Genomic DNA, 22,699 nt, shown 5'->3' with positions numbered 1-22,699 from the left:
CAAAAAGCTGATATTGCAGGAATAGGTTCTCATTAAAAGTGGGAGTGCTGATGTATAGTTACCTATCACTGACCTTGACTCTGAAGATGCTATTGATAGTTGGAGTTCAAACATGCAGCTAAAAAAAATGAAACACAGCAAAGCACTTTATTCCATTTGTTCGATGTTCTTGCAAATCCACTGGGAACCGTGTTTTTGCATTACAGTTGTAGTCTGTTAAATATAATTAACACAAGCTGAGTTCTAATGTAATGGGAAAGAAGTATCAGGCTCTGTGTCTCTGGCAAAAAATGGTAATCTAAAAGCAGCTTGTTCCGGAGCAGAACCACAAACCCGGTTGACCCGTCTGTCGTCCATCCAACTAAGAACTAGAACTCTGCGGCTGCCAGAGGAATCATTTCTCCAGAACACAAAGGAGACCAGGGTGGAGTGTGACCACCATAAAAATACAATCATTTGTATTTTTAAAACGCTTTTGTACCAATAAAAATACCAAACAATAATTAGGTGCATTTTCTGAAAGGCAACTTACTTGTCATCGCCTCTGAAAATATGACGGCGACAACTGTAAAACCCAAAGATCCTGGCGCTGACATCTATGCGCGCATGCTTTCATATGCTCAAACACACACACACACACACACACACAGCAAAAACATAGAGCGGCAATAAAAGCAAAGTGAACAACATGCAGTAACTGTACGCGTATTTCTCTAGAGAAATCTAGGTCACCGTTAAACAGAAACAGTACGGACATCTACATGCTGGAAATATCATACTGCTACGTCAAGCACTCCGCAATCACACGCAGCCATGGTAGCGTATGCTCAAATGTGTGCGCACGCATATTGTTCCCATCTCCAGCCATCAAAGGCTGTTGATTCCTGGATTAATAAAGGGCTCCTTCCTGCTTCTGAGCACTCAGACATGGCTCTTCAAAGAGAAACACAGTCTATGTCATGAAGAACAGGGAACACGGTGACCTTTTCAGTGTGAGGTGGGTGTGTTTGCACTTCATTTAACCCATGTCCCACCATCACCCCCCATCTCTGTCTATGAAATGCAACAACATGGGTAAAACTGGCAGACTGGAAAGACTGATAATATGTATGTTGGCGCCTCCATGTGGTAATATGCTGTCATAAGCCTATTATTTGACAGTTCCCTGTTTCATTTGGAATGGATCATTTAGATTTAATGTTAGGGATTTGTTTTCAACTGTGTGATCTCTGCAAAATAGATTAATTACCACTAAGTTGATTAATTTCCTCAAAGTTCTTTGAAGTGTGTATATACAGTCTGTTATCTTGTTTATCCTCACTTTACAGAGCAGGGTGACACAAAGGACATAATGTCTTCTCTGGCTTCAGATTTTAACTACACAACCTGGAAATCCACGAACACTCAAAACACTGTTTCGTTTTACTTTTGGCAGCAATACCAGGAAGCATCAACAATGCAGAAAAGGAAATTACCACCATTCACTAACAGTTTCCCCAGCAGATTCACCAGTGCTGAGGTGTATGGCTGGGAATGTGAATGCCAACATGACACAGAGACCTTCAGCACCTTTCCCATATGCCCCTCGGACAACATTCCAGCTCCGCTTGAAGATTCATTATTGGTTATCGACCGTAACGGCAAAGCACAATGAAGTCACAAGACGAGTGGTGCCCCACAGACAAATTAAGGGAAGTGTGATGCTCAGGTTCTGAAATCACGCACACTTTGCTTAATGAGGAAAAATTGAAGTCATTTATTTTTAATTTCGCTAATGTACTGCTGCACATCAAAGAGAGCAAATGACACTGTCCATGTGTATAAAGAGGTATATTTTGACCGCCTAGGCTTTAGAGGGAAACTATATATAATATTCTTTTCCAACCTTGCATTCGTGACCAGAAGAATAACACTTATATATTTAATTCCAAATTTATTAGAAATTAATGGCCACAAAAGTAAAGTTATTACAGAGAAACAAGAAAAACAGCTGTTAAACAATGTTGTTACTACTTAATAAAATAATGCAAACAGATTTTTTTTTAGCTCTTTTGATGTGTTGTCCAACACTTGGCTGCAGAAGAGAGCTTAGCTAATTGCACAAACGTGTTCGGCTACTGTGTGCTTGCATGTGACTTTGTGTCAGTGCAATGCCATGAGACCAAAAAGGAGCATGCAGAGGCAGACAAACAGGCAGAGCCAAGAAAAAAAGGACAGTAAAAAAAACCCAACTGAAATGCAACTGGAAGCAAGCGAAAGAGACAGAATTCTCTACGGGTTTCACTACGATTACGACTACGGATTGTAACTCTTAGAGAAGCTTCCTCACCATTACCCCAACATTCATTCTGTTTCTTACCACCAGTAACTGCTCAGAAATACAAAGGTGCTCTGTGTTCTTTAGAGAAACATATGCTCTCATTTGCATGCAGCCACAAAGACACGTAAACATACACAAAAGTAGACAGACATTCACTTTGTGCTCACAGGCAAGCAAGAATACAAAATACATTAAAAAAAACCCTTATAATTCAAGGCTACTTTCTTATATATGTTTACAAGCAAGCAACTCTCATTGTATGAGGTCATTTAAGAGGTCACATTATATTTTAGAAGATAGACAGAAGATAGGAATATCATTTACTGTCCCTCATTTGGGAAATTCAAGTGTTCCAGCAGCAAAGTGACAGGCAGATGGAGCATGCAGTTTCTCAAAAAAGTAAAGAATAAAGTCCAACAGTCAAACAGCTGCTGGGAGAAAGGACCTGCGATAACGCTCGTCTGTGCAACTAGCATGCAGCGGTCTGTCACTGAATGAGCTCTCCACTTCTGCAACAGCTTCATGCATGGGGTGGGAGACATTGTCCAACCAATAAACAAAGGGTGTGTGTGGATACCTGTATTTTAACTGCAAATTTTTTGTAAAATCTACATATAGAAAAAAAAAGAGTAGCTGGTCATACTGCAAGTAATTTTGGAAATGCATGAAAGCATAAAGGGGTGTATGCAGGAGTCCAATTCTGGTTCAACCTCCTTTTTTTCTTTCCTTACAGAAAGTTCTTAAAGAGATATGCCTATACTCACAGAAGCTGTGGTAACAAAAGTATGTTTTCTTTTACCCATTTCTTTTTTTTCCACCAGACCAGCTGACCAATAACAGCAAATTGGGCTTTTCAGAGGGAGCGGGGGCTTGAAGGGACAGGAGCTGAAACTGTGTTGCACACAGAAGGCGCTGCATTAATGAACAGCATGAGAGAAAAAAATATGTTTTCTGAACATGAAAGAAAGGGATTCTGTTAAAGCATAGGCACTAAATAAAATTGGGAACCTCTAAATGAGCATAAAATGACCTCAATACATGAACTAGATTAAAGCAGAACACCCACAAATTTTCTGGTCACATATTATGTTAAATAGGTCGAAAAAAAAAGAATTTGGACAAAGAGGCAACACTGAACAACAGTCTCCAGAGTAAAACACGTATAATAAAGTAGCCAAAGCGTAAGCGTTTCTGCTTCACTAGAGCTTATAATTCAAAAAACAGTTAGAGGGGGAAAAACACAACAACAAAAAAACGTTAGGAATTGAATATTTAACCTCCCACCACCTCAACCTACCAATTGGGGAAAAAAAAGTGCGTGCATACAAAATTATAATAGGGGTCTGAGTAATTTCAGATAAGATCTTGGGAACAAATGAGGGCAGCTGTGAGATGGATAAAAGGCAATGGTTTACAGTTATTTTAACTTTGCTTGTTGGCTAAAAGTAGAGAGGCTTGTTCTGCAGAATATAACACGCAGCCTATCTGAACTACATTTGCAAAAGACCTCTTTAGATTGTTTCGACATTGACACTGACGCAAAGTAACAGATGCATCTAAACAATGGCAACATTTATAGTTAAGAATATTCAAGTAGCCAAATATACCAGGTCTACTGTTTGTGTAGACCTTGTGCAAAGACACTTTGATTTGAATACATACCCAAAGAAGCAGGAAATCATATCCACTTGTATAGTTCTGGACATTCATTGTAACATGTGGCTTATTCTGAACATACAGTTCCAGCCTCTGAGGAATACAGGCACACAATCAGATTGTGATTATTATCACGAATGTTGGGCTGGGGTCAGGCGATGGGGGCTACATATAACATTTACACATTTGACAAGTAGACGTCCTCCCCCTCTCTCCACGCATTCTTCCAGAAAGTCATTCACTCAGAAACCTTTCACGTGCATTCATACATACCAATTAGACACGAACCCACACACGTGTAGAGATACAACACCCATCGACCTGCAGACAAAGGGAATGACGGAGATGCAGACAAAAAGACGAAGCAAGCATTGTTTTCCCACTGATTTATTCTGGTTGACCAAATAGCAAAATGAGCAGGGAGAGACTCCTGCAGACCCAGAGTGGTTCAATGAAGACAGATTGCACTTGTGCAAGCTAGGCCGTACGTGAATGTGTCTGTGTGTGTCGGCCAAGTTGATCCACGTCCACGATCTTTAGACTCAAGACCCTATCTCTGCCCCCCTCAGCTGCGGAATGCTGCAATGATTGCTGGGTAATTACCCTGATGCTTTAGTCCTCTGCTCCCAGCACCATTAGTATTAAATCTTTTCTTCTTCTTCACTTTGGAGGGAGGCAATGGCCGTCCTTTGATCAGAAAGAAAGAAAGAAAGGAAGGAAGAAAGAAAGAAAGAAAGAAAGACTGGCCACCCTGCAGGGACCACAGCAGCTGTCTCCACCTGTGGCTTCTGACCCAGGCCCACTTTACAGTCATCTGGTCAGACAAGTGAAATACAGTGTACAGTCGTATAATTCAACTCCAAGTTCGGTGGTCAAAGTTTGACCCACTTTCTCCTGATAGTATTAGGCATTAATTTTAAGTGCCTGTCTTAGATGCTGAATTATGAAACACTAATACTAGACTGCCAGCAACTTTGGTTGAAACAGGTCAGCTTGAGTTATAGCGTGTCATCATCATGATACAGTCAGATTTGAGCTCTTCATTGAGTTGGAGAATCATCAAACACATTTGATTACTTGAACTGAAGTATGTATTTGTGGTCAGGCAAAAGATGGACTGGAATAGCTGGGGGCTGACATATGGCCCAATGCTGGGGTTGTCTTGACTGATGTGTAGCCTGGCTCCAATCAGCCAGCTTCAGGCTCTCACCATTAACCCTGGCTGATTGCTGATAGGAACAGAGGGGGATACAGGGAGGCCTATCACAGGCAGTTTACCAGAACCTCCCCAGCTACGATGGGCTTATCTGCAGCCGTGTCTCTGCACTGTGATTGGTCAGCTGGAATCCATTAGGATGAAAGGCATTGGTGGCCTCATCACAGATCTATCAAGATCACACACACTAAAGCAGGAACATGAACGTAGACGTGAAGAGTTATCTGCACGGATCTCTGAGCTGCTGCACACACAAGCAGTCACCTGGAATACTTACACTGAATCCTACAGATGTGTCTCGCAAAGGAATATACTGTATGTAAAATAGATGAGCAAACTGACTGGCATGCAGCCGATGTAATCAGAGGTCTTCCAATAGACCTGCTGGAACACCTTTCCCCCCTTTTCCCCCTAGAATCATGAGTATATCTTTGCTTTGGCACATCGCACTATTATGTGTGTTTAGCAGTAAGAAGTCCTGATTTTGTTTTTTGTTTTTTTAATGGAATATATTTGGCTTGGACTGTTGACATGACAAAAAAAGCAGTTCAAACGGTAAATATAAAACTTTCTAAAATAAGCAAAGCTTCCTGGTTTGGATTAGAAAATCTACTTGTTAAGAAAGAGTACAAAAGATGCCAACTTTCAACCCTTTCTAGATTTCTATATCAAAACCTGTGGACAAGTTTCCATCAGTATTAAGGGCTGATCTTACACCAAAGTGTCACCAGACATAATAACCCGTTTTAATTGAAAGCGCTTATTGACAATGTCAGCCCTCCTCTACGTGGCCTCAGCCCAGCAGCTGCAAGTTGATTTAGGCAGGCAACTAAAGTTTCCAGACCAGAATGTGTTAGCATCACTCCAGATAGACATTTTAATCATGTCTGAGCCCTCCAAGCAACTAATTATACTAAAATTCACCTGGGAAGAGAGCACAGAAAAAGAAAACGAGAGGAAACACATGCAGCAACGGGGGAACAGTTAAAGGTAAGTGAAGCTGTAAGATGCACTGTGAACTTGTAGAGGTGGAAAGTAAGGGATTTTGCAGTATACTTAGTCTTCAACACGCTCAGCCATTTGTGTATCACTCAGACCTGTGACTGAAGCCACCATGTGACTATTAAGATATCTAATTTGGAGTTGGGGTAGAAGTCAGGGCCTATACCTCCCTGGGTCACCTAGGAGAAGGTGACTAATTTTAAAAGACACAATAACCTCAACATCACTGATGATGTGTCTCATCATTTTAAAAAAGATGTGTAGCACACTTGGTATCACTGTTTTGTTAAGAAGGTTAGAAAAGGTAACTGTTTGACATGCACAGTGATAATCAGATGCACACATCTGTTTGTCTATTTAGCTAACTACCCTAGCCTAACTGTAACCATGACAACAAAAGGACCAATTCAAACTCCTACCTTGGCCGTAAAATATGCCTAATTCTAACCTCAACTCTAAAAAACTCTTAAGCCTAAACCAGCCTTTGTCTCAAAGGCCAGAAGGTCTGTCCAAAAGGGACAACTAGTCAAAACGCCCTCACTTTCCAAAACTGTCTTCACTTCCAAGGTCAGCACAGCTATTCTTGTCAAGTTGCACTGACATTTCACTGTGGACAGCCTCACCCAAACCCTAACCCCTTCATTAGGACCAGGCTTTGGCCCCCATGAGAACTACTGGTCTCGACAAGGTTGGTGGACGCGGAAAAAGCCTGTTAAGATGTAACAAAAACGCACACACCTACACACAAACACACACAATAAACACTGTGTCAATGCTGGACTAATATTTTCCTTTCTATCAACATGCAGGATTTTCGTCTTGCTATCCATATGCATTACACTCAACAGTACTAGTGTGTTGGGACGATGTATAAAATATTTGGGAGGAGAAACGGCAAAGAGAGAAAGTGGAACATTGAAGGTTGTTTTGGGATATGAAGTTTAGAAAATATCTATGTGGGTACAAAAGGTGTAAAATCTACAAGACATTAAACAACAAGAGACATAAAAATTAAAATCTTTCAACCAACGTGAAAGCTCATTAACATAAAACATTCAAGAACAGAAGAACAATTGCTCCAGAGAGACAGTGAGCTGAGTGGGGGAGAAAAAGAAGAAATGCATAAGGCCAGGGGACAACTCTATTTATCTTCATATCAATCTCTTTCTCTCTCTACTTTTCTTCACAATCAAAGGGCTAGCCATGTTGATGAAACCAGGCCAGGGCCAGTGATGACACCAGACCAGAGCAAGTGCTGAAAGGGTCTGGCAGAGGATCCACTCAAACAGAGGTTGGTTCCCCTGAGAATGTCTGAGGGAGACCTGCTAAACACTATAATAACTATAAGAGGGGCCCTTGTGTACACGGCATCCTTCCATATAGACGCACAAACATTCACACATAGTGCAGACTGAGCACACGTAATCGAATCTCCCCGCCTGTGGTTGCTATAGGAGGCAACATGATAGGGGATACTATACTTCCATGCATACAGACAGCCTTTTTAAAAGCATGAATATGGATTGAGATGACCACAATGTTTGAACATGAATAACATATGTAAGCCAAAACCGCACCACAACCGGCCATGCATATGTACCTCCCACAGCCCTACCCCCTCAGAGAAAGAGGAAGAAAAAAAAAGAACCAAAAATGAAAAAATAAATAAATAAATGCATCATTATGCATTGGTCATGGTCTCATAGACCAAGGGCTTGAACAGAGCTTCCACTGTTCTGCATGATACACAAGACCAAAACGCCCACCCAACTTTTTCTTTTTTCATTCAAAGACCGTTTCCTCATTATTTTTAGTTAAATTAAGCCTCTTGCTATTAAAATCACCCCAGGGCTCAAACTATAGCAATGACATCATGGTACCATGCAATAATTCATGGTGAACATCCATGTCGATGCCAGCAAGAGAAAATTCCTCTCACTCTCTTGAAACAGAGAACAAGGCAGTAATGGCACATACTGCAATTTAAGCTAGTCTGTGTCGCAACGTCTGTGTAATAATTTTAAAAAAGGGGTCAAAAAGCACCACATGTCAGAAACCCTTAAATAGCAAATTCAAAAGGGCCTTACAGATATAAACATGGCTTTACTGCATCTTTATGAAGTTGTTAATTCATTAATACATAAAATGAAACCAATTAATCTGTTGAGGAAAGCTAAATATGTTATTAATTAGTATGTTTAGATGAAAACTAAACCAGAAATTCCACAGAAAAGAAAAACTGCAAGAAAACAGTAATTATTCAAAAATCCAAGATAACACAGGAGTGGGTGGGGCATATCAAAGAACGCTAAACTGCAACGAAGAACATGCGCGTAAACGAGACTGACACCGCACACTGGATTCCTGTTGTCCTGTTTTCATTTACATTTGTTTTTTCAGCTTCCTCCAGTCCGTATCGTATTACACTCACATCCAACAGGCTGTTCTTGCTGTTAGATACAACGACACACACACACACACACACTGACCCACACAGGAATCCAATATCATGCACCAGTTGACCTGTCATCAGCCTTTATCATTCTCACCAGCTCTCTGGGTGGCGGGACCTGTTTGTAGTGAAGACAGAGAGCCTGTCGCAATAAAACAGATGCATCATCTGAACCCTCAAAGCTCTTTTCATCAGCGGGGGAACATATATGAGAGATTAATAGCTCTATGAAATCTGTTTAGTTGACTCATTGGAAGCTGAAAATTTTATGAAGAGGTTTGGCACTTTCCATAGGATTTAATCTAAACCTCATTACATCGTGTCATGAAAGTAAAAACAGTGCTTGTACACAGCACATGGTTTAGTTATTGAAATAATATTCACATGACTTTTTTTTCCTTTTCTCCAGCTGTGCGGTTTGTCATATCAAAATGTCCCTAGTGACGGAAATGCAACCCTACGTTTTTTAGATAGAGTTGTCTTTCACGGAAAAAAAAGAAAAAAAAACTTTATTCAGCACTGAGAAGTCTTCAAACACAGCTGGGGGTGTGGGGACTGGTGGTGAAATTACTTCAACAGAATAAGACTGGTAAGGAAACAAGCCACACTCCTGTCTTTCCTCTTGTATACAGATCTGTAAGTTATAGCCCAAGCCTGCTGGGAAACGGGAAATTTGGAAAACAAATCAGTACGAAATGGTCAGTTTACATAGAGTGGTTACAGTGTGTACAAAGTTAGTCAAAAGAAGTGTACTTTTCAAAGGAATCATATCTAGGGATCATGACTAGTATTTCCATTCCATTCCACTTAAAAAATGTGACCCAGATAGCAATAACATTAAGATATCTTTTTTAAAATATTACCATAAAAGGATTAGTCATAACAAATGACATGGCTGGTTCTCCCAAAGACCACATTTTCTCACATTCTTTGGGGTTATTTAGCCATACAAACACATACAGTCATATCTGTCAAGGTTTTCTGGCAACAGAACGCACCAGTTTAAAAATCATGTAAATTACAGAAAAGCTGAAATTGAGTTCTTTCTTTTTCTTTCTTTTGTTTTTAATTAAATTCATTGAATTTGTATTTCATGTCAGCAATCAGATTCAGAAAAAGTGCAACATTTACTCTTATGTTGCATCACATCTTCTTCTTTTAACATCATCCTACAAAAGATCTTGGGTACAAGCTGTTTTAAAGTCTTCTTCTACAAAAAGGTTTCACCTGAATGTCAGAATATGTTCAAAGCACTAATAGCCATAATAGTGGGACAGACGTTTTTCACACCATATGCACGAATACAACCCCACGCCATCACTGACACTGGCTTTCAGTTTTCAGTTCACCATCTTAACTGAACTCAGGCCCAAGGAAGTGGGTGGTTGTTCTGAATGTTACTTTGCATTTTTGTATCTTCGTGGTAAGCTAAAATACATTGTTGGAAAGTTAATACACAAGTTAATAAACCCAATAATTTCCCCCCTTCAGTGTAACTCCAATATATCACCTATACCGACCTGCAGCATAAAAAGTACCTTGTACAGATCAACTGGTTACAACACATTTTGCTGTAAACCCTGGCAAAAAAAAGATTGTTGCAGACCATGATAATGAGACACTGTTATACACTGTATCACTATTACATGCCATTAACTTGGTTCTTTAACGTTGCTGGCAGATACTGCATGTTCTTGGGCTGTGCTTACTGATCTCACCATCTTGCCAAGCGTTACTCTTGTGTCTTGTTGCCATCTCTCTGTGCTTTTCTCTCACGTCTCAACCAGCTGCAGCAGATGGATAGCACCTCCATGAGGCTGGTTCTACCAGAGGTCTCTTCCTGTTCTTTTTCGTGATGGCTGCCAAGTGCATGCTCATTGGGGTTTTCTCTCTAATACTGTAGGGATTTCACCTTAAAATTTAAAACACCATGAATATGACTGTTGTTGTGGCCTGCACTATATAAACTGAGTTAAACTGAGTAAATAGCCGTTTAGTTGACCCTTCCCCAAGCATACACCAAAGCCAAAACAACTGAACCAAACAAGCAAATACAAAATAGCTTGACTGGATTAAACCACAAACCTCTGGTAGAGACAACCAAACTAATTCCGCCCTTTTGTGCTTCTAAAAGAATTTCAATGACATGGTGTGCTTCAGAAGCAAAAAGTTGGCAAAAATTTCCATGCCATTTCAGAAACAACAGACCTCCTAAAAAGGAGGCAAACTATCACTTCTACCCGGAAAAAGAGACACGGAAGAAACCTTTGTGCAAAGAGGCACAGATAAACAAGATGAAAGAGGAGCCAGAGATGAAAAAGCAAAGAAAGGCCAGAAATTGAAAATCTGAACGTGAACTCAAAGTCAAACTGCACTCAACATTGAGCTCACAGTCTTATGAGACGAGGAATGTCTTCCAGCTGGCAAGGGAGGACACAGAAGAAGAAAGAAAAGCCTTTAGGAGAGGACTCAAGAGTGGTCTTTAGCAGGAAGACATTCAACATAAAAAGAAAGGAGATGGTCATGGCAAGAAGGGCCTACAAGAAAAGTCAGACTTTCAAATGATGAGGGAAGTTTTCCAGCTGGAGAAACTGAACATGAAAACAAAACCCCACTTTGAACAAAGAACCAAGGATGCACTTATGGAGGGCTTTTGATGGCGAAAACAATGAGATGATTGATGATATTAAGTCTTTTAAGATAGAAACGGATGAGACAGCAATGTTGAGGAAGGCCTATTTCCAAGAGAAGAAAGACATTCAGAGCATTAGACAGGCTTTCCAGTTGGAGAAGCAAAACACAGAAAAAGAAATAAAAGTCTTTAATAAATAAATAAGAAGGAAGAAGAAGAAAACCTATACTGAAGAAACGATGACTTTAAACTAAAGAAAGACAACATGAAAATAACTCAGGGTACAATGCACAAAGAGGAAACCCAAAAAAACGATGCGATGGCAGAGAGTCCTTCGAGGTAGAAAAGGAAGAGGTAGCTTTAAAAAGGAAGGGCTACATTCAGTTAAAGACGGGTATCAAGAGTGTGTGATGTTTTCCAGCTGAACAACTAGAAGGAATAGAAAGAACAGCCCTTGTTAGGAGCTTAAGGCTAAATTGAAGTGGATGGGGGCTTTAAAACTGAAAGACAGAAAGGTGTTGGAGACAGAAAACAAACAATGACAACAATAATGGAAAAAGAACAATTTACTGCACTTATTTGTCACCACACACACAGGAACCACTTTGTCAACAACAAAGGTTTTCTTTGAGTCAAGAATGGAAATACTCACAACCAAGACACTCACTGTGCTGTCAAACTATTTTAGTACTAAGCAGCCAAATGTAAGCAATTTAATTTCACAGAAAATCACCCATCCATCCATCCATCCATCCATAAATCCATCCATCCATCCATCCATCCATCCATCCGTCCATCCATCCATCCATAAATCCATCCATCCATCCATCCATCCATCCATCCATCCATCCATCCATCCGTCCATCCATCCATCCATAAATCCATCCATCCATCCATCCATCCATCCATCCATCCATCCATCCATCCATCCATAAATCCATCCATCCATCCATCCATAAATCCATCCATCCATCCATCCATCCATCCATCCATCCATAAATCCATCCATCCATCCATCCATCCGTCCATCCATCCATCCATAAATCCATCCATCCATCCATCCATCCATCCATCCATCCATCCATCCATCGAACTGGAGTTTAAGGGGTGAGTATAGGAATTTTGAAACAGGAACCTTCTTACAGTGAAGCTATACTATCAATTTTAAAATAAATTCACTGAAATTTGTACATTTTTAACTGACACTGCAATACGTTTATTAAACTATTTGTAGAATCAAAATGCTATTTTTTGTGTATGTAAAAACAATGGGAAAGACAACTGATCCACAGTTTAAAACACCAGGCACACGTCTTCATTCAAATCACTCTCAGTCACTTCGCATTTCAATTCATTCTCACGTTAACACATATTTCAAACATTTTCATCATATTCCTGCTGACTTTTTTAAGGGTGTTGCAGAACTTCTGCCTTTTAAAGTTTACTGTGGCATGATGAATGAGGAGCACGTCTGCAGCAATAATATTTGTAAAGGAGAAAAGGAAACACACAAAAAGATATGGATAAAGAGGGAGGCTTTCTGCAGAGAGATCAAATATACACCAACGAAGAAAAAATACTTGCTGGTGTTAAAACAGCCATCAACACAATGATATGAAGGAAAAGCAAAGCATTTGCAGTAAGCCCACGTTTGAGCGTGTACTGGTGAAAAGTGATGGCGGAAAGCACAACAGCAAACCATGAAACATCCCTAATAACAGGGCTTTTGACTTATAGCCACTTTGCATTTAAATGGAACAGCTATAGTAAACAGGGCATTTTTAGAGAACAACTTCACACCCAACTGGAGTGTGGAACAGTGATTAGCTAAAAGCAAGCATATTGCTTTAAATAAATGCTATAAGGAGGAGTACAGCACAGTATACGCAGTGCATAAAGATCCTCAAACCTTGTGGTTACACAAACAAAAAATTATGTTTATTTTTAGAACAATCACATGCACGCATACACCCTGATGGCACTTTATTTGACCTTTTGTGCTCCTTTTCATTAAACTCAGCAAGTGGGAGAGAGGGAGAAGACAGAGACAGACCTCTAATTTGAGGACATGAGAGGAAACAAGGAAGATGAGAGAAGACCTTTATGTGTATGTAATTGGTCTATAGAGGAACTGCCAGCATGCACACCACAGGTGGCCGCCAGCCCGGTTTAAATAGCCATCCTCATTAAGTCCTCTGAGACATGCCGTGCAAGTGTGTGCAAGCAGAAAGAGAGGGTCATGTGTGGCATCTGGGACCAAAAGTACGATGTTTCTTTAATTCATCATTCCCATTTACTGCATAGTACAAGTTTACACACGGAGGTACTGTATATATGTTCAAAGACAGTGATGAAAACTCTGATTAGCCAACCTCCAGTCAGTCAACGATTCGCTTTCAGTGTTTAATCACAGACTTCATTTCTAATATGGCTGACTGAACTAGAAAAATATTTAGCTGATTTAAATCAATAAAACTGCCAGTCATAATATGACTTCTTTTTTTCTTTTTTTTAACTTTTGTTACAAAAGTAAGTTCACTCACTGGACATTAGACTTTTTCTACAATTAAAAAGAGAAAGATTAGGCATTGAAAAGTTTCTGAAATTTCTTTTCTTTAGTATGACTTACCTTGTCCTAAAGTTGACAAAAAGAAATATGCACAACTGTTGCCATTAATGACTACATGGCTGCTGTCAGCATCCTGTTGCATGTGTTAGTTTGAATGTGCAAACCCCATAGGAATTTGGAAATGAACATCAACACAAACAACTGTGTGAAAAACAAGATTCTGGCCTACACTGCGATGCTGCACAGTGATGTCCTGTATGTCACGTATGACTGAGAGACCAGCGCCGTTTATACATTTTCAGTTCAATCCAAGGGTGCAGCCATCTACTGCAAATGGTTGGGGGATAAAAAATACTGTGGAAGACAGCCAGAAGTTACAGCTAGCCTTTTCAACTATTGTTATAACACAATAATATCAGCTCAGTTACTTGTTTCTCATTTTCTTTTTCTTTGTTTTTTGTCCAGACATAGAATTTGCGTGGTAGATAAGTGGCACTGAGAGAATCCATAAATATCACATTGTTTGGATTTTTCCCTGAAAATTCAGCCGGAGACCTGTGCTGAGAATGTCCAGCAAGGTGTCTTTTTAAGTTACATTACAATCCACTCACACTTTTAACAGCAGTTGAATTATTATTATTAGTATTATTATTATTGGTTTGAGTGCTTTTAGAGTGTGTTTAGGCCCAACACTCATTCTCCTTTTGGCTCCATCAATTCCTGTGGGAACAAGTCTGTTTTTCTTTTTTTGTACAATAATAATAAGATGTTTACTTTATCTGTCTCTAATTTATTGATGAGCACTTGGAACTCAGTGGATCAACATCAACACTATGCACTATTGCCACAAGCTTTTCACATGTTAATTTGATTGATTTTTTGTATAAAAGTTTATAATACAATGTGCTGCATTTTTCTCTAAATAGAGTAAATTTAACTCACAACAGATACGTTTCATATGCATTTAAAGTCAGGCTACACTGAGTGAAATAATCCAATGTGTTGTTGCAAATGTTGGCTTTACGTACTTTTTTCTGCAAGACAATAATCTTCCTCTCCTTGACGTCCAGCATGTCCTTCATGTCTCTGATTTCTCCCGTTAGTGTGCTCTTTTCATCAGTCAAGTCCTGCAGCTGTTTGGTCTTCTTGGTCAGGAACTGCTCCTTCTCCTCCAAACGCACTCGCAGAGCATCTACCTACAATTGACCAAGACAAGAAGTTAAGTGCAAATAGGCAGGCATAACAAAACTTTGAAAATGCAGATAAATAGGACACCAAAAGCAGGATCTGCACAACACAAACACTAACAGACAAGTAGCAGGAAAGAGAAAAGCGGACGTAAGCTTCAGAGAGGGTGATATAAACCAGTATTCAGGATATCCAGAATTCATACAGTCAGACAGACAGGCAACCATACAGGTTGAAAGTAATCTATAAAAAGTTGTTTTAAGGCAGACCGTTTGACGATGAATGAGCGCTGAGTGACTGACAGGCAAATGTAGAGAAAAGAGGAAGCACTACACAAAAAAGAGAATAAGAAATGTTACACCGTGATTTTTCCCAGTTCTCGGTCAGGTGGCCCATATGTTATTATTCAGCACTAGAAATGACATTTCTCAACACATTTACTTGTTGACGTTTGGAAGTAGTAAAAGTTCAACTCTGACCTAATGTCCATGATTTGAACCACTGCGGACTGAAGCAAAGTGTGTGTGAAAGAGAAAGAGCCAGGAGCCTGTCCTGTCGTTTGTTATTGAGAGTGTTGTATGATTGGGCCGGCGCTGCCATAGATCAGACCGCTCACACGCTTCACACTCACACATAGAATTTCGACGTGTCTGGCTAAGTGTAGTGAGATGAGAGATATCTGTGCACGTTCCAGCACTACTTATTGGACTTGTATGAGTATTCTGCTGCGCCACCTACAGTGACACATACAGACGAAACCCATTATGCACGCTTTGTTTGTTCTTCAGCAATTTCACTTTATTCCCATGTATAATTTCAGGTGTGTTTTATTTGACTTCAAGAGGACACACACACACATAGATGAAGGGAAGTATCATAAGGCTTGTTAACAGTCATTTTAACAAGCATTACTTGGACACACCGTGAACAGTGTGAAAATAGTTAAAGCAAAAACTCTGTTTTGCTTTCAAACTTATCTCCCAGGTATTTCACAAGGCACTTACTGTGATTCATAAAGGGAGGACGGGCGTTGGAGCAACTGGAGGTAAGATTTAATCAGTTAGTTAACTTCACTTTAGTCAACTGTAACACCTAAATCATTATTCTGATGTATAATAATATTGTTGCACAAACTGTGTGTATTAAATTAATGACACAAAAGGGTTTATGATTAGAACTTTATTCTTGGACAAAGTAAGTGCCATTTCTGACTGTTATTTTGTTATTGTGCAAATGCCGAGAGAAATTTAAAACCACAAGAATTCAAGACAAAACAAATAATATGAGAGCAATCAGAAGAAAAACGTCAATAGAAAAAAAGCAGATATACTAAAGGCACAATTGAAAAGCACAGCTGTGTTGGAGCACAGTTAGTTCCTCCCTGCCGATATATTTATGTACCTGCATGTGTAAAATGAGAGTGCGCCATGCACTCCAGAGTCACTGTACCATTAGAAGCAGGCCAGGACCCCCAGGTGTAAGATGGTGAAGTATTTATCTCATATTGCTCCTCTGGCAGACAACCAAAGTCTAATACTGAGAACGGCTCTGTCCTCCCAAATTCACATTTACACACAAACCAGCGCACAAACACGTGTACACACACAGTGGTGTTATCACTAATCCTTTGCACGTATAGTATACATGCACATACTGTGTGTGTGTGTGCATGTCTATTTGCCACTGCATTTATGTGCATGTGTGAGAAAGAGAGAGAGAGAGAGAGAGAGCGAGACCTCCTCCCCTCCATCTCCACCTGGCAAGGAGCAATTTAGCAAGAATGTAGCAAAGGGGCCTAACAGGAAATCCCTGCTGTCTCACCTGCACTGGCCCACTAAGCTGTGATAGTACTACACAGACGCCCTGCTAATACCCTCTTAAAGCACTCAGCGCTGCGAGACACAGTACATGGAAAAACAAGGAGCGAGAGTTGGATGATGAGATGCGGAGGGAGAAATGAAAGGACAGATAATAGTAAGGGTGAAAGCAAGGGATGTAATAAATGAACAAGTGAAAGAAGGTGGATAGGGTACGATGATGCCTGTTGTGAGTACATCATTTGGACTGAGCATGTTAACACCACCGGCATACTGCTGTTTCACTGGCTACCACTCCAACAGCAGGTCTGCTGCAGGAAATACTGTATGGCTTTATCAGCTGGCACACATGCTGAGATGATAGACGGCTAACTGCACACAGTGATTAACCTCTCTCTTCTCCCTCAATTTCCGCTCCAATTTTCCTTTTCTTCTGCTGCCCTTCTTCCTTGTGTCATCTTTCAAAAACACCTCTCTCTCTCTCTTTCTCTCTCGCTCTCTTCCCCTGTGGCTACCACCTCTCTTTCAACACTCCATCCCTCCAACCATGCTGCACACTCTCCAGGAGATTTCCTATTGCCATTTAAAGGCACAGGTCCTGCAGCGAGACAGAGTGATGTGTCAGTGTGAGAAATCCCTGAAGTCTTCAAATCAGGTTGTCTTTGGTACAGACCCACATTTCCCCAAGCATAACATTGTAAGTTTGCGCCTTTCAGTGCAGATTTGAGGGAGATGATATGCAACACAGAACTCCTGCTGTCTCCAAGACAACCACGGTATTGATTCTACCTACACGAGTGGACAACAGGGACTATATTCTATTTTGTAATCGTGACATTTCTTTAGCAGAAAAAGAGAAAGGTCAGGGAGAGGAGTAGAAAAGCCTGCTGCTGTCCAGTCTGGCTTAGTTCAAATCTAAAGGGAACACTGGAGACTGCCCTGAGAAGTTCCGCTGAGTTGATGAATTAAAAACACATCTATATCACCCCATCTTCCTCCAAAAAAACCCACTTAAACTTTCCAGCCCCTCACTCAGCACCCCATAATTTTAAAAAAATATCTTGATATGTTTTCAACATTCTGTGGTTGCAAAACTATTAATTCTTGGCAAACCCTGGATTTTCTTTAAATTAATTCATTCCCAAATTTGTAACTACTCTAACGTGCGCACACGTATGTATATTCAACAAATCTCAAGGCACAAAACTGTATCTGTAATTAAATATGCAAACAACGTGCACAAATGCATAAACACACTCTGATTAAATTCCTCCTTCTTGCTTGCAATGACAGCCAAATGTAGATTCTGGAAATTGGTTAGCGAAGTAAAACAGAGGCTTAAAGAAAACAGTTTCACTGTTTGTCCTCACCTCCCTTTTCCCTGCCTCACATTTCATCATAAAAGTTTTTTTGGCAGGCAAATCTGCAAAGGTATTGGGCCCATCGTCGGCTCGGGGCCGCAATAAACAACACGGGGACTATATGAGTAGACCACAGTCAAAACAGCAGAACCAGAGAGAGTGAAAACCTGTAAGACCACAGCCGAGGCCTGGGGACACACCAACACTTGCGCAGTAACATTTGCACTCTCACTCACACACTTGGGAGACCAATATTGCAAATAGAGTCTTAGGTTGATCAGAAAAACATCCGTCATATGTTTTCCATTGTCCCAATCTCAGTCTTTAAAATTCTATGACCTTTACAGAAGCTCATATCCAAACCATCAGCTACATTCATTTTGTGTGTGTGTGTGTGTGTGTGTGTGTGTGTGTGTGTGTCTTCAAACAAGTTTGAATGTCACTTCAACTGAAAACACCACCGTAAAAGTTCTTAAATCCCAAGGAAAGTGTCTGATGAAATGTATCTAATGCCTGAACTCAGATCTTCTTGGCCTGCTGTGGTGCACTACACACAGCTGTGTGAGCTATTCACTTCTCTGGCTGCATGACATCTCTCTAGCCTGTATAAATACACCACACGGCACCCATTAGATTTAATTTATTCAAAGGCCTGTGCAGTGAAACTAATCATCTCAATTTATGGCATAATATTCGCCTAATTCAGGTTTGTCAAACCACTGATGTGGCCAAGTCTGAATTTCATCACTAAAATATGGAAGACTATTTAAATTCAAGACAATGCTAGAACACCAAAGTCTCGCATACTACCTATTATCATTCAAACATCTCTCTGGTGAGATGTACTTTACGCATCGAGACAAACCAGCACATATGATGCAGAAGGAACAAGAACGAATGCAGACAGCTGGATTTAAACAGCCTATTGCTGTTTTCATGCTGACTAATATTTGCATTATTAAAGACTGGTGAAAGGTGAACAAAAAACCCATGAGGACATATAGAGAACAGTAACTCACACCGCTGGTATATAAGCACCAGGTGCTGAATATCTTTTATTTATACAGAGTGGCATCAAGTGAGCCATAGTTTCATGTTGATGTAACTGAAGCCTTCAATAGATGTCAGGAGGTTACAAATACTGTAAGAGTAGCCCGCCTGAAGACCAAAGGATGTTTTTTTGTTTTGTTTTAAGTAAATCGTGCATGTTGATGTGCTCAGTGTGTGAGCGTGTGAATAGGGGGGCGTTGTCAAATGGAAGTATGAAGAACTTTACACTGAAAATGTAAACAAGGCCTGGACTTCTCCTAGACCCTACACTGTTTATTTACACACAGAAGGCACTTAAAGACCATTTTTATAGTTTTAGGTACTTTTTTCCCATGTCCATACAGCTCAAACCGAGGACCACCGGAGTTCTTAGAACTCCTTTTTGGGGTATTTCCTTCTACAGAGGAGGAACTGCCTCAGCATAAGAGGAACTTTGCGTGATGTGATGTATTGTGACTGGTCCCGACCAGCCTTATTGTAGTTTTACATCGTTATTTCATGTTATATTATGTTATTTCATGTTATTTCATTTTATTTCATTTTAATTATGAAATTACATTTTGTTTTACTAATGTGTATTTGCTCATTTCAGTTTCACATACAAGACAAATGTATAGAGAACACAAAAACACTTTTCACTCACATCCCTGTCTCAATAAATATACGCTCCAGTGATTCCCTGTACTTGTTTTGCCAACTGATTTGACTAAATTATCAAAGACTAAAATGTAAGATATCTCCCACCCATCCGTCCATCAATACATCCATTTATTTATTTTATTACACTTTTTCAATTCACAGTCATCTGAGAGCCTATGCCAGCTGTCATAGAGCAAGAAGTGGGGTACAGGTCAATATTTAACATATACTTTTTTATTTTTTATTCTCAAGTACATAATATTGCTTCTGTTAGTTTCTTTAAGGTAACCAAAACATTTTTTTACAACTAGTTTCAATAACTTTTTGTTTTATACTTAAGTGTGGACTGAATATTTGATAAATGGTGGTTACAAGTAGGGATCCACCTTTTTCCAAATCCAATACCTCGGCTGTGGGCATCTGCCAATAACAAGTACCAGTTTTAAATTAATAATCTGTATCCCTCACTGGTAGGAAGAGACAGGGGCTTGGTTTTTTGTGTGTCTGGAAACTTTTGAATGAAGAGAGCCAAACATGATTTTAAGAAACTAATAGAATCCAATATGAGCTGACTTGCATTACCAACTGCTTACTGCTTCAGAGTTCCTATAAGAAAAGAAGAAATGCTGCAAGGCATGTGCTTCCCAGCACACCTCCCTAATGGGTACTTCCACCCAAAACTGTTTGGTCAGAAAGCAGCTACATATGCCTACACAGATTGAATAAACAAGTGCATGCATGCAAACAGAAGTTTTCATCTCCACCTGAGCTGGTCATCCCAGACATAACAAGACTGAAGTTGATCTTTACGGAAATGTGGGAAATTCCCTGTCCTAGGGCAAAGGCTGTGTCATTTGAGGGGTGTCATGAAAGCTAAGTTAAGGCAACAGTCAGAGCTCTGATCCGGAATCGTATAATGGACAGATCACCTCAGGGCTGACTCAGGATAATAAGCGGATATAAACTGGCTCACAGCAGGGGCTGCAGGGTGGAGAGTGGGACACTGTCTCATTGAACACCATAACATCTGCTGATAAAACCATGGCAACACAGCTGTGTGCCTAAAGGCTACGAAGGGAACATGGAAAAGCACAGATGTAAAACAAGACCAAAAAAAAAAAGAAAGAAAAAAAAGACAAGGACACCCACACACACACACACACACACACACACACTGAAATCCACTGACAAAAGGACCTTTGTCAATGGGGTGAATGAATGTTTGCTACCAAAGCATGAAAGTCATTCATTTTCATATTGTAACAGTGAATGGTTTTATGACATTGAAAAATATAGGGTCACCCTGAGTACCACGGCACAAACTCTCATCGCACACCGCTGCCTCAAACGCTCTTTTGCCCTCCATCCATCATCATTACATCCTGCCAGCAAAGACACAAGAAACACATACACAACACACGTGCGCATGTAGAGGAAGAGCTGCTGCAGGCGTTCCTCCTCATTAACACTTGCTGCTCCTCTGATTATTTTTCCTGATCATTTCCAGCACTGCATGCCAGTTCCTACATCCTGTTTCAAGGGAATCCATTTCCTGTCAAACACTAAGCAGTCACTCTGGCAAACATGTGGAAAATAAATGCTGGTCTACAGTTTCTACAGTAGGTGCCTGAAATAAGCTTGATTTCTACTTGATCAACGAGTAAAATATTAGCTGAGTGTCTCACACACAGTCACAGTCTTGAGTAAACGCCAAACTTTGAACTAATAATGACACCTGAATGCAAGTTAATTCAATTTAATTTTAAGGCAAGAAGGTAGAGGTAATAAGACAAATAAGTATGTTGTCATGGAGATGACAAAATTGTTGTCAATAGCCAATAAATCAACAGAATGATATCAGGTCTGTCAAACTCACTATGCCACAGTCACACAAGGGAAAAAGGTAGTTGAAACATTACCACAGTTATTGCAACCATGTACAATAGACTTGCATTTCATCGCCTTTGAAGTCGTCTTATCAGTGACTTTGGTGTCTCAAGATGACCATAAAAAAATCACTAACACAGAGACAAACTGCTATCAGTCTGCTACTGGTTTGCAATTAACTGGAGTCAAGTTGGCAATTATGTTTGTGATGTTACAGCAATTAACTGTGATTAGCGAAAATCTGTTGCCACCTACATACACAGAAATTTACATGAAACAGAAATTCATATTTAGCACTTATATTCAGAGTCCAGGCAAAAGCTCCCAAATCTGAAATAGAAATTCATTAATTTTTTTGAAAATAGTACCACCGTTCCTGCATGATGGGATTTTAACAGCAAATTTATATAGGAATATAACCTCAAATACTTCAAATAGACACGTCAGGGTTGGTAATTTGTCTTTGTTTGTAAATTAGGCGGCAGTTATTTACAAACCTTTGCCAGTCTTTCTGAGAGTGATGGCAGTCAGTTAGACAGAGAACAGCTGTCTGGCGACAGGCTGCCTCGCACCAGGCAACCTACACAATTGTCTTCCAATCAATCAAAAGTACATTTCATCAGTTTGTTGTAGCAATATTTTGCAATCGGTCAAGTACAAAAATTCCATATATGGAACTATGGAGCGTACAGTGACCAGAAATTACTTTTTCCTCTTTGATCTCATCTGTATACTATACCAGTTAAAAAATATATAATTTCCTTACTACTCTTAAAGAGTTTTGAGCAAAGTATAAACCCTAAAGATCGTGAAAGTTGAAAGTTGATCAATTAAATGTGCTGGAGTGGGGATAAAAAATGAAACAGACACACCTTCCCTATAAACAGGAGTAAGTAGAGGAGTGGAATAT

The 22,699-nt window shown here is 39.9% G+C and overlaps 1 protein-coding gene across 2 annotated transcripts in view; it reads right to left on the bottom strand.

Annotated features, from left to right (window-relative positions):
• Window positions 1–22,699, bottom strand: part of LOC116330826 (ERC protein 2-like) — a 155,993-nt gene that overhangs the window by 104,591 nt on the left and 28,703 nt on the right. For both annotated transcript variants that reach the window (XM_039604950.1, XM_039604952.1), the window contains one exon: window positions 14,876–15,043. In XM_039604950.1, the coding sequence (XP_039460884.1) occupies window positions 14,876–15,043 (168 nt within the window). The remainder of the gene's footprint in view (window positions 1–14,875; window positions 15,044–22,699) is intronic.

This window comes from Oreochromis aureus, linkage group 20, assembly GCF_013358895.1.
Source record: "Oreochromis aureus strain Israel breed Guangdong linkage group 20, ZZ_aureus, whole genome shotgun sequence".
In the NCBI taxonomy this organism is placed as follows: domain Eukaryota; kingdom Metazoa; phylum Chordata; class Actinopteri; order Cichliformes; family Cichlidae; genus Oreochromis; species Oreochromis aureus.
This window is presented reverse-complemented; position numbering and strand designations above follow the sequence as displayed.